The sequence below is a fragment of the Megalobrama amblycephala genome, linkage group LG4, assembly GCF_018812025.1.
Source record: "Megalobrama amblycephala isolate DHTTF-2021 linkage group LG4, ASM1881202v1, whole genome shotgun sequence".
NCBI lineage: Eukaryota > Metazoa > Chordata > Actinopteri > Cypriniformes > Xenocyprididae > Megalobrama > Megalobrama amblycephala.
In genome coordinates, this window is record NC_063047.1 from 42,600,279 (window position 1) to 42,612,937 (window position 12,659).

A 12,659-nucleotide genomic window follows, 5' to 3' on the forward strand; every position below is an offset into this window, starting at 1 on the left:
TCCCTCCAAGGGGTTCGTCAATTGTTCAAGTCCAAGTGCAGAGCACGTCTTGACCGGTGTCTTAACGTGTGTTTCTTTTTCTCCCTCAAGGTGATTCCGTTCCCCATGTCTTGCGACATCCGAAGAGAGTGCGCTTGCCGGGACCCCAACGCTTCGGAGAACCGAAAGGGCGAGCACTTGCACTCGCTCGGTTAAATCGCTCGGACTGGGACAGGACGAGATATTCTTCCCAGAAATGCTGCTGCTTCACAGTTGTACCTCTCCTCTTAGAGCTGTTCATCCTTTCCAAGTCTACCTGCTATCTCTTACAATACGTTTGGAAAAGGATCCCAATGCCGTGACCCCAAAAAAGGACCAAAGTCGGTTTGTGTAAAAGCATCGTCGTCATCATCACTCACGACTCCCCCCCCAAACATAAAGCAAAACGAAAGCAAGTGAAGCAAGAGACACTGATGCGATTTGACCAAAGGCCAAAAAAGCATCATCTCAAAAGAAGAAAGAACTTTCTGCCGAAACACCACCGTTGATTTGTTTGTTTTACTTTGACCTCATTCGTCCCTTGTGAAACGGACTTGGGATTGTACGGTTGGCTCACATGATCACAGGTCGTTTTTAAAGATTAATCACCACTTCTTTTGATGTTCCTACAATGAAACAATCCATCAAATATAAATACGCAACGGCTGCAGGTCCCGTCGCGCACTATTTAGGAAATAATTTAAAATGCACGGGGATAGATCGGTGCATAAATGCGGTGAGAATGAATTGAGAACTGAATTGGTTGCTGCTACGATTGCTGCTAATTAGTCAAACAACAGACAACAGGAATACGCAGGCCATGATCTAGTGTGTCGTCAGTCTGCCTTAACACTTACCTCTGATCGATATGACCGCCAATGACCGAAGACCTCCCGTTACAGCGCCGGGCCAGTGCTGAAGTGCAGCTCATCTGGTCACAATGCACAACATACTGAATGTAGAGGCCATTGTCAGAAACCTTTTATTTAATATAAATGGTTAGTTCACCCAAAAACTGACAATTCCATCATCATTTGCTCGCCTTCGGTTTTTATTGATTGCTTTTTGAGTGTGAGAACATAAGCATATCCATAGAATGAGTTCAAAAGCATCATACAAGTAGTCTTCCGAAGCTGTAGCTCTGTGTGATTTTACTCGCAGAAAATCCTTCCATCTGCTGCAGTTCTCAAATGTCTCATTCTCTGGTTACAACACCCATGGGAACCGACGACATCCAAAGGTGCCATACTAAAATCTGACCGCAAGCACCAAAGAGCTTTTCAGCAACTAAAAACAACCCAACACATCAGCTTCAGAAGACTACACGAGTACCGTCGTGGTACTTTTCATGATTAAATTGACATAATACAGAAAACAAACAGACACTATGAACGTTGCCAGTCAAAACCACTTTTTAACACACGTGCCAACTTTTTAAACACTTGTAAGTGTTTTTAGCCCCTTTGAAACTGAGGTTAAAATGCAATGGGCGCTTGTGCCATGGATGTGCTGCCAAAAAACCTGAAAATATTATCGCTTCAACATAATCGTAAAACCATGATAAAACAGCACTAATTGTTATTACATATAGGAAAATGTATAGAAAAAAAAAATGTACTTCAGCAGCGTATAAATATATATACACTTTTTTTTTTTCTTCTTCAATATTTGGCTATCAACTGTGAACTTTTCCTTCAGACAGACCTCCGTTTTGACTAGTTTCTCACTGTCTGTGGATCTCCATGTTTGACTGGTGTGTCAAACCTGCTCCTGAAGACTACGCTCTGGGTTAAAAACAACCCAAGTTGGGTTGAAAATGGACAAACCCAGCTATTTTATGTTGTTTTAATCCAGGAGTTGGGTTAAATGTTTGCCTAACCTGTTGCACAGTTTTATTTAACTCAACTACTGTTTAAAAATGACTATATGTCTGACCTTTAAATGAACCCAAAATAATTAAAAATCAGACACATAATTACTAGAGGCAACAACAATAATCAAAAGGTGAACATTTATTAATAAGCAGTTTAATAAATCTTTATTGTTTAGTTATATTAATAAATGTTCATTTCCAACATATTTTTGGTTCATTTTAAGCAAGCAATACAGTATTGTTCAAACAATAGTTGAGTTAAATAAAACTAATTGGGTCAAAACATCCCAATCACTGGGTTTGTCCATTTTCAACCCAGCATTTTTTAGTGTATAGTTGCAACAAACACAGTCCTGGACGTTTCCAGTAAATCTGAAGACGTTGATTGGCTGGTTCTGGTACGATTGTAGCCGGAAAGTGTCCCTCCAGGAGCTGAATTTGACACCTCTGATCTAAACTGATGCCCCCTTGCATTGGCTGTTCGTTCAAAATGCCACAAGGGATCAGATTGAGACACGTGGTAAAGAAAGAAGTTATTGTGGTATTCCTCTGCCAGGTGCAAAACTTCACGCTTATGCAGAACAACTAATAACACTTTACAATAAGGTCCTGTTAGTATATGCATTGACTGACATGAACTAACAAAACATTTGTTCATCTTTGATGACATTAGGTGATGAAAATACATCTGTTAGTTCATGTTAGCTGAGATCTATAACAGATTTGATTTTAATAATGTGGTAGTAGCTAATGAATGCTTTAGATGCGTTTTTCACCTAGTTCATATACCGGATGTATTTAACTGATGTTAACAAGTGGAAACTTATTGTAAAGCGTTACTGAACAACTAATCTTTTCTGATCAGGTTTGTCCTCTTTTCCTCGAGGTTATGAATTTAATGCGATCTGGCCACAAGTCTGAAGAAAACGCTTTTCATGGCTGTTTTATTGGCATGGAAACATGCATTTGCCTAATGTTTTAATAACAGGCATCACTTTGTGCAATTGTAGATATCGTAGTTAAAGTATAATATCTTTATGACATTTATAAGTAACAAAAAAAAAAAAACTACGTAAACAACACCTAGTAGAAAGTCAGACAACCATATCATTTTTTATGCATTTAATATCAAGTCCTCGTATGTATAAAGACTTCATCATGAGACGCCGAAGTCAGTAGTTTCTTTTTATTGTGCTTGTAGTGTCACAGGTGCAGTTATTTATATTTCTAAAGAAACGATCAAATGAAAAAGATAAAAAAAAATAAAAATAAAATAATAATAATAATAATAATTAATAACCGTATGTACCAGTAGTCAGTATTTGTATCATTGACCTCAGTTGCTGCACTTTTGGGTAGCCCATTGAATTAAAGGCAAAACGTCAAAAATGGCTGCTATTGTAAGGCAGGAAAATTTGAGAGGGAGAGTGTTTGTGGTGGAAACGGTAATGTTTTATGTTCCTTTTTACTGTATGATATTATCATATGTGATTGATTATTGTGGTTCCACTTGCTTCACGTCTGGTTTTATCGAGCAATGTGACGTGTGGATTTTATTGGATTTATATTCCTTGTCAGAACAAGCCTTTGGGATCATGGACAACTGGCTTTAATATTTATGTTATTGAAAGTGTGAAAATTAAGTCTTTAATTGGGTCATTGTATATATGTATGTCAATATGTATGTTTTTTTTCTTGTTTGTTTGTTTGTTTGTTTGTTTGTTTGTTTAATCAGCCATCTCATGAGTTAGGTTAAAAGAGTTATTATTGTTATTATTATTATTATTAACTACAGCACCCAAAGATGAAATAAGTGTAGGAAAAATTTCACAGAGAGAAAGAGAGAGAGGAAAAAAAAAATCAAATACTATACAATGCACGAGAGTACAAGAATTATAATAGTGAAAATGTATGAAGATTTTGTTTGTTATATATTCTTGGGAGAACAAATACCTGATATTATACTCAAGATACCAATATTCAGCATTTATTGCCAAGACGGACAGCAAAACTGATCAGCATCCACGTTGCCAAATTAGCACGAACATCACGTAACTTGCCAACTTTCTGACGGCACTCGTGACGGACAGGCCTGTCAGCCAATGCTTCGTTTGTTCTGAATGCTGCCGAAATGTTTATCTTTTTTTAGTCATTTTCTCACTCTTCTTGTTAAATGTTTCTCCATCACTGCGTGCAAATCAGATACCGGAGTGGAATTACACCAAATCCTCATTTTCATCCGCGTACAGGTCTCAAAGTGTCCGTTGGCTTGTTTAATGAAGTTTTCAGTGGGATGTTTGACACACACTACTGTATGCACCATAGGATTTCTTGCTGTACCTCATGCCTGTAATGTTTGCTGCTTCCATATTTTAGTGATTTGCGTCTATTAGTGACATATAGTAGTGTACATAGTAGAACTATTTATTGAGAGTGTTATACTTTTGTAAGTTATATTTTTTATTATGTAAGTTATTTGTACAATGGTCTTATAAATGTAAAATTTAGTTATAGGGGCTCTTGTATTATTATTATTATTTTTTTTTCTTCTTGTGTTTATTCTTTTATCCATTGCTGAAGTTGAAGAACAAATACAATAACTCAGAAATATAAAATCAATAATCACTCTTTTTTTTTTTTTTTTTTTTGCAAGAAAGTTTAAAAAAATCAAATAGAAAACAAAATGTCATTCAGTCACTCTGGAAATACTGCCATTAATGCAGTTGGGACATGATTATAACTACATTGTTGTAATATATGTATGTAATTGTTTGTTAATACAGTACATTTATTCTATGGCAGTCCCTGCAAAAGGAGAATGGGAGTTTTAAAAATGAAAATCAACTTCTGTACCGAACAAACGTCTCTTTAAATCTAAAACATCCAGAGCTCACATGCATCAGCTTTGGACAGGTGAAGAAAACACATTGCTGTTTTTGGCCTGCCGATGTGTTTGTCCAGGTGTCAAAATATGGACGCAACAGTAAAACATCAGCGTTCGATGCGTCAGTTTCTTCCCTGACTAGTGCTCACTATTGGGAGTCCTTAAAGTTGACATGTATTTCTTTGAGATGTTGGTTGGTTGGTTGGTTGGTTGGTGGGAATTAAAAAACAAACTAATGGAATTGTATCAAGAGTTTTATAATGGTTTAATATGAATGTCTCAATTATGAAGATGTAAATAGTGATGTGAAAGTAAATTGCCTTGTATATTTAAAGAGATTCATTAGACACAACGATACATTTATGACAGTTATTTAAATCTGAAAATGCGCCATAGTTACATCAGCATCAAGTCTTGTACTTCAAGTGTCCTTTAATTTCAGCCAGTGTTCAAATTCTCTTGAAACAGACGTGATTGTGCCTGTTAAGCCCATCTGTGTTTGGTGATGCTGGCCATGTCTGCTCTTGACCTCATATTGCTAATAAATTATGACCAAAATTCTGTCAATATTCTGATCTTTGCTTGATTCATATGTATATAACTGTTCCCAAACCAGTCGAACAGAATTGCAGTTTTGCAGAGAAACAAGATGCATTTTAGGACACGTGCCACATCTCTTTAGATTATATGCTGTGACACGCTTGTTTTTTGGGGGTAACACTTTACAGTAAGGTTCTGTATGTTAACATTAGTTTAAGATGCAGTCGCTAACATGGAAGAACAAGGACTAATAGTTTTGCATGCATTGTTTATTTCTGTGTATACTCATACATATACAGTGGCGTAAATTAACATTATGAACAAACACAACAATGAATAGTAGTATATTTATAAATTAACAATACCTTAGATTATTAAATGCTGCATTTGTTTTAATAATCTGTTGTAAAATGCACTAATGTTAACAAACTGAATCTTTTTGTAAGGTTATATTTTGGATTATTGCATACATATCACTATTTGAAAAATTAATTAAAATGGTGAACGAGTAACTTTATTTCTCCGTCATGTATTGTGTATAAATAAAGCACTGAAATATAACTACACGGAGGTATCGTCCACTCTTTGACCATTCCAGCATTTCAGGCTTGGATTCAGTTTTTGTGGTGCATGTGGCATTTAGATCAAATGTAAATGCGTGTAAATGTTGACATGCATTCAAAATAAACAGAATAATCAGTTAAGCATGAAAAAACATTTAGGTTTCATCCAACTTGGAAGAACCTGAACATGTATTGAATGCTAAAGAAACATTTCCTGAAGAAACTGATGTTAGCAAACATCATTGTTAATGGTTGGTTGTTGTTTTGTGGCCAATGGAACATCAGCAACTCCATGCATGTTTACATTTATTATGTTAATAATAACCACCAAACTCCACCTGAATGTTCTGTGCCATTTCTTTTCTCACTGATCAGATTTACATTTTTTTTTTTTTTTTAATTGGACAATCAAATCTATGAACAATCCCATAAAGTTTCATTAAGTGGGTCAAAATTTTTACTTTAGTAACGTGCTAAAACACCACAAACATGTTAACAACATGCTAAAACAGGATGGCAATGTGTTACAACATGCTACAACAGGTCAGAAACAGTGTTAAAACATGCTAACAACTTGTTAAAAACATGTTGTCATTTTGTTAAAACAGAATCATTTTACAATGTTTTAAAACATTAGTAATGTTAAAACAGGTTATCAATGTTATAATTTTGTTAAAAAATGCTAGCAATGTGCTAAAACATGCTAACATTGTAAAATGCCAGAAACATGTTAGCAACGTGTTCAAACATGTCCGAAACATGTTAGCAAGGTTTTAAATTGTTAGTAATGTTAAGACAGGTTAGAATGTTACAACATGCTAAAATGCTAAAACGTCAGAAACATTAACAGTGTTAAAACATGCTAAGAACTTTCTAAAAACATGTTATCAATGCATTAAAATTTTATACTTTTGTTAAAACATGCTAACAATGTGCTAAAACATGCTAACGTAACGTAAAATGTCAGAAACATGTTAGCAAAGTTTTAAAACAGGTTTGCAATGTGTTACATGTGAACATGCTAAAACGGGTCAGAAACATTAACAGAGTGCTAAAACATGCTAGCAACCTGTTAAAAACATGCTAGCTGTTTTAAAAAATTCTAACTTTTTATGTCAGAAACATGTTAGCAAGGTTTTAAAACATTGGTAATGTGTTAAAACAAGTTAGCAGTGTGTTACAACATGTTAAAACATCAGAAACATTAACAGTTTGTTAAAACATGCTAACATTGCAAAATGCCAGAAAGAGGGTAACAATGTGTTAAAACATGTTAACATGCTAAAACATTCCAGAAACATGTTAGCAAGGTTTTAAATCAATGTAATGTGTTAAAACAGGTTAGCAATGTGTAACAAAATGCTAAAACAGGTCATAAACATTAACAGGGTGCTAAAACGTGCTAGCGACTTGTTAAAAACATGTTACCAATGTGTTAAAACATGTTAGCATGTGAAAACGTCAGAAACATGTTAGCCAGGTTTTAAATCGTTAATGTGTTAAAACAGGGTAGCAATGCTAAAACATCATAAACATTAACAGAGTGTTAAAACATGTTATACTTTTGTTAAAACATGCTAGCAATGTGTTAAAACATGCTAGCAACTTGTTAAAAACATGCTAACAATGTGTTAAAACATGCTAACGTAACGTAAAATGTCAGAAACATGTTAGCAAGGTTTTAAAACAGGTTAGCAATGTGTTCAGAAACATTAACAGTGTTAAAAACATGTTAGCTCTCTTAAAAAAATCTAACTTTTTATGTCAGAAACATGTTAGCAAGGTTTTAAAACATTGGTAATGTGTTAAACAGATTAGCAGAGTGTTACAACATGCTAAAACATCAGAAACATTAACAGTGTGTTAAAACATGCTAACATTGTAAAATGCCAGAAAGAGGGTAACAATGCTAAAACATGTCAGAAACATATTAGCAAGTTTTTTAAATAATGTAATGTGTTAAAACAGGTTACCAATGTGTAACAACATGTTAATGTGTTAAACAGGTCATAAACATTAACAGGGTGCTAAAACATGCTAGCAACTTGTTAAAAAACATGTTAGCAATGTGTTAAAACATGTTAGCATGTGAAAACGTCAGAAACATGTTAATGTGTTAAAACAGGGTAGCAATGCTAAAACATCATAAACATTATCAGAGTGCTAAAACATGTTATCAATGTGCTGAAACATGTTATAATTTTGTTAAAACGTGATAGCAATGTGTTAAAACATAGCTGTGTGATAAAATAATATATATTAATGTTGTAAAATGCCAGAAATGTGTTAAAACATGTTAGCATGTGAAAGCATGTCAGAAACATGTTAGCAAGGTTTTAAATTGTTAATATTTTAGAACAGGTTAGCAATGGGTAACAACATTCTAACGTGCTAAAACGTCATAAACATTAACAGAGTGTTAAATCATGTTATAATTTTGTTAAAACATGCTAGCTCTGTGATAAAACATGCTAATGTTGTAAAATGCCAGAAACATGTTAGCCAGGTTTTAAATCGTTAGTAATGTTAAAACTTCCAAATGCTAACATGCTAAAACAGGTCAGAAACATTAACAGAGCGTTAACTCAGCTTGCTAAAAACGTTATCAATGTGTAAAAGTTTGCTAGTAACTTGCGCTGCAGGAACAGGGTTGAACACATAGGCGGGCAGGATAATCTTAGTGTACTCGATGAGTGAACATAAATCACCAGCCATTTTTAAACTCACGACAGAAAGTGCAGCTCTGATTCAGGAACTCTGATTTCACTGCTTTGGTCCCTGAGATGCTTCACAATGAGAAACAACCACAGATATTTCTTCTCCTAACACACAGATGGCCTGGAGAGGCAAGAACTTTGATCAGCTGAAAATGACTGATCACTTACCTTTTCTTCGCTTCATGCCCTTTTGTGTCTCCTTGAGGTTCTGTTATCAACTTCCCCAGCCAATCTCTGAATGAGAATGTGTACTGAAAAATGTAGATATTTGAGCCTATAAATTCATCTTGAGCACTTTAAAAAGCCTTTAATTTATGAGGGCTCACTTTATAAGGATAGACAGAGAAGTCTCGAGTTTAAGAAGGGTCAAAAAAGAAAGAAAAAAGGACGCAAAATGAACTCTTTCCCTGCCAGTGTTTTTTTTTTTTTTTTTAGAAAAGTTGCCAGCATTTTCACAAAACTTTCATGGCCCCCAGAATATTTTGTTGTATGAATATCTGAACATGCAATATAGCAAAAGCGAGAACAGAGCCTCTGCTGTTAAACAACAATGGTGTTTTATTCTAGCTTCATGCATTCTTTTATTGTCAACATTTAAATGTGGGTGAGTTTCAAAAGAAAAGCAACATTTTGAACAAAAATCGTGTATTTGTCAAAGACTACAATGTGCATAAGCAATGCTTTTATCGCTTGTTTCTGCTTCTTTTTTTGCCAGTGTTTTGATGAACTATTTCAGAAGATGTGTAATAGCGCCCCCTACCATATAACTCTGAAAACATGGATTTCCAGAACAATTCTGTCAATGGCATGGAACAAACACATTCTGTATTGGTTCTTCAGTCATCAGACCAGAACATAATACTGAGGCATAATACTGAACTGCATCCAGGAGATCTTAAAAGTTCGCTCATGTAATCTGATCAATCACAACACAATGCTTACCTCTATTCTATGAAAAAAAAAATCTTCCAGCGTCCCTCCTCCGATCGCCGCCTCACATCTAGTTCCTGAGTTTAAGAGAGTCTCACATCGGCCTCTTTGATGGATGTGGAGGTTTGTACAAAGAAAGGTTGCAGTGTTAACTAAAACCAAACGTTTGTCTGCACCTAAAGGGTAGATCTACTAGTTCCACTACATGCACATGGAGGACTACTATTTAGGTGGAGTGTAATGGTACAAAGAAACAATGGTTTAGTATGTATCATGGATCTGTATGAAACTCAGAGTTTAAAATTAGGCTCCACACGTGCAGTGGTTCACACAACACAACATTTTCAGTACTGTTACACTTCAGCTTCTTCTAGCATTATATTTTGCATGTTAAGTCACTTTTTATCAACTCAAGTCAAATGTCTTAGTGTGAGGATTTTATAAGAAAAAATGTTGAGATAAATTCCTTCAACCCTTTTGCTTTCCTTAAAATACATATCCTTCAAATGGAGACATGAACTAACAATTGGGACTCATAAATAAACAGGACCCTGGACCTACGGGTTCACGCAGGGTACAGGAGGTCATTGTACATGGAAGACCCTGCCAAAGGACACCAACTACAGTAAGCAAAGTATTCCTGAACTCTCAGAGATTTATTATGGATGCTGCTGTTGTGGGAATGTAACAACATGAGATTTCAAATGATTCAACACATGCATGTGAATGCAAATCACTTGTATTAACACAGAACATTATGTTTTGCATGGTTAGTTGTGTATATGTGTATATTTTCAGACTTAATGCCAAAGATCTGTGATTGAACACACCGCAAAGACTACATCCAGCTGATCATGTGCGTTCTGCGCCTGCGTGTAAGGAAGCAACTGTCTACATCAGCAGGTAATAAAAGTCTATATTCATCATTCAAAAAGGGAAACTGAAACGAGGACTGCAGATAAACAAACCCTAAAGCAGCGCTTGCTTACCATTTTGAGTATCAATCATGCTGATCACTTTCTTCATTACAGGCAGCTCATGTTGTTATGAAAATATTTGCATACTGCAATGCTCAGGCAGCAGTCTTCTTTGCTCGCTTTCATCGCTTTCACTTTTATTGATGCACACTGACTCGTTGGCTAAACTGAACAGCCAATCCGAATGATCTCTCCTACCAATGACCCGACAGCGATTCAACACACTGACGATGGGGGTCTGACTAGGGCCGACGTGTGGAACACACCGCAAAAATAGCCGAATTAGACTTCTAATGCACCTGACCGGTGTTTTATTTTGCTCTGAGCTTCCGCGTTCGCCATTACGTCATGCGTTGGGTCTGAGGTCACTCTTCCGCAGCGCTCAGGCAGTTTGGTGTGACTTGCCTGGAAGGCTACAGAGTCACGAGTCGTGACTTACGGGCTCAAAAACCTGCCTGGAACGCAGCACCAGTTTTACCACTCAAGGCAATCAAGAAACTCATTTGCAACTATCCCAAAATGCCGCAAACAGTCATCAATGCTCAAGAGGCAACAGACAATGTTATGGACCAAGGACATTTTAACTTATGAACAGTGTGTTGTGTTCTAGGACCGTCTTAGAGATTGCCAGTGAGGTAGTGTAACAGGTTTTTATTTTTAAATATTTAATTGATTCTTCACATATTTTAGATAAAACTGAGAAAACTTCTTGAGATTCTATATACATATTTAATAGACCCTTCCCCCCACCCCCACCACACAAAAAATCATATTCACTTATTACATACTGCATTTACAATTGTATGTACAATAGCATAATTAACTATCACAATGAATATAGCATGGAATATAGCAACTTACTTACTGAAAACGTGTCGAGGCCCTTCGTTCAGCTGCGTTTTCAACAAACGCACATTGTTCCCGGACAATCATTTACAGAATAGTTCTGCACAATGCTTTCTTTTGTACCACAACCCTTCGCCAAATACATTAGATGATTCACTTTGATGAAATCTATTGGTCTCATTGGCCAGCAGTACCCCATTCATTTCTTTGGACACTGTAAAGGAACATTCTTTCGGCTAAATATAATACGTGTGACAGGACTATACTTGTTCTCAAAAGCATTTTCTGTGACCCTGACGATATTCTCATACAGTTTTCTCAATTAATTGTGGCAAAACTATAAAAAGATTAAGAGACTCGATGTCAAAAAGGGTTGAATAGAAAAGAAGGAAAACCACCGAGAGATCATGTTCTCGTCTTGCTTGGCTAGGTATTCCAAGAGATATGTTTGCAAAATGAGCTTCAGGGAACCTGGTTCGGAGTTCTGCAGCACCATGCAGTTAAATTCTTACATTCGTAAACAGTCCTTCAGTAGTGATGTCCTTGCAGGAGAAACAATGAACGAAAATAAATGAAAACAAATCGATTCTTCCTATCCGAGGCTGTCAGCGTTTGGAAAACTCCAAAAAGGAAAGAAAAGGAAAGAAACAACAAAACCTCCTCTTACAGTCTCAAAGTCATTTGGGTTTAGAAAAAGAACAGCCAAGCTGGAGACCATAAGAGAGAAGGTCGAGTCTCATCGTAACTTTGACTTTCCGTATATGTTGCGTTGCACCGATATGACTTTCTCCAGACAGGCTAGCCGGGTTTCGTGAAGTGAACTGTGCCATAGCGTGCCACCGGGTCTCGTTTCGTCGCTGCGACACAGCATGTACGGCACGCTCTCCGTTCGGCTTTGGATGAAGCCGCTGCGGAGCAGCGAGCGGCAGAACAGACTGATCCGATCCATTCGTCTCAGGATCAGATGGGCCTTCCTGTGGTGGCCAGAAAGAGAGCTGTCAGGAAATACACCGCTCTGCCAACATTTCTGCAGAAACTGAGTCATGCTTTTGCCAGTGAGCCAGGGCTGGACATTTTCATGCATTGCAGCAGCCTCTCATGATCGGTTCAATTTTTTATTTATTATTTGCTCGGATGATTTGACCTTTTTATGACTTCAGAAATTTAGTTTACGTTTTCAAATGTCAAAACAGAACAAAAGGCAGAAGAAGATAACGTCCATGATTAATAATAATAATGACTTTAAAAATGTTTGAAAACTTATTTGAATATACATATATAATAAAATGCCTAATTCCTAATAAATTGTTT

The 12,659-nt window shown here is 36.2% G+C and overlaps 2 protein-coding genes across 2 annotated transcripts in view; one reads left to right on the forward strand and one right to left on the reverse strand.

The window, feature by feature from the left end:
* pappaa (pregnancy-associated plasma protein A, pappalysin 1a) overlaps positions 1 to 1,921 on the forward strand; it is a 113,164-nt gene extending 111,243 nt beyond the window's left edge. Inside the window, exon 23 of the mRNA XM_048189493.1 lies at positions 91 to 1,921. Within this exon, the coding sequence (XP_048045450.1) occupies positions 91 to 195 (105 nt within the window). The 3' untranslated portion in view covers positions 196 to 1,921. The remainder of the gene's footprint in view (positions 1 to 90) is intronic.
* Positions 1,922 to 11,138: 9,217 nt separating this feature from the next.
* The window catches only part of LOC125267649 (astrotactin-2-like), a 458,853-nt gene continuing 457,332 nt past the window's right edge, over positions 11,139 to 12,659 (reverse strand). The window contains exon 23 of the mRNA XM_048189494.1: positions 11,139 to 12,322. Within this exon, the coding sequence (XP_048045451.1) occupies positions 12,085 to 12,322 (238 nt within the window). The 3' untranslated portion in view covers positions 11,139 to 12,084. The remainder of the gene's footprint in view (positions 12,323 to 12,659) is intronic.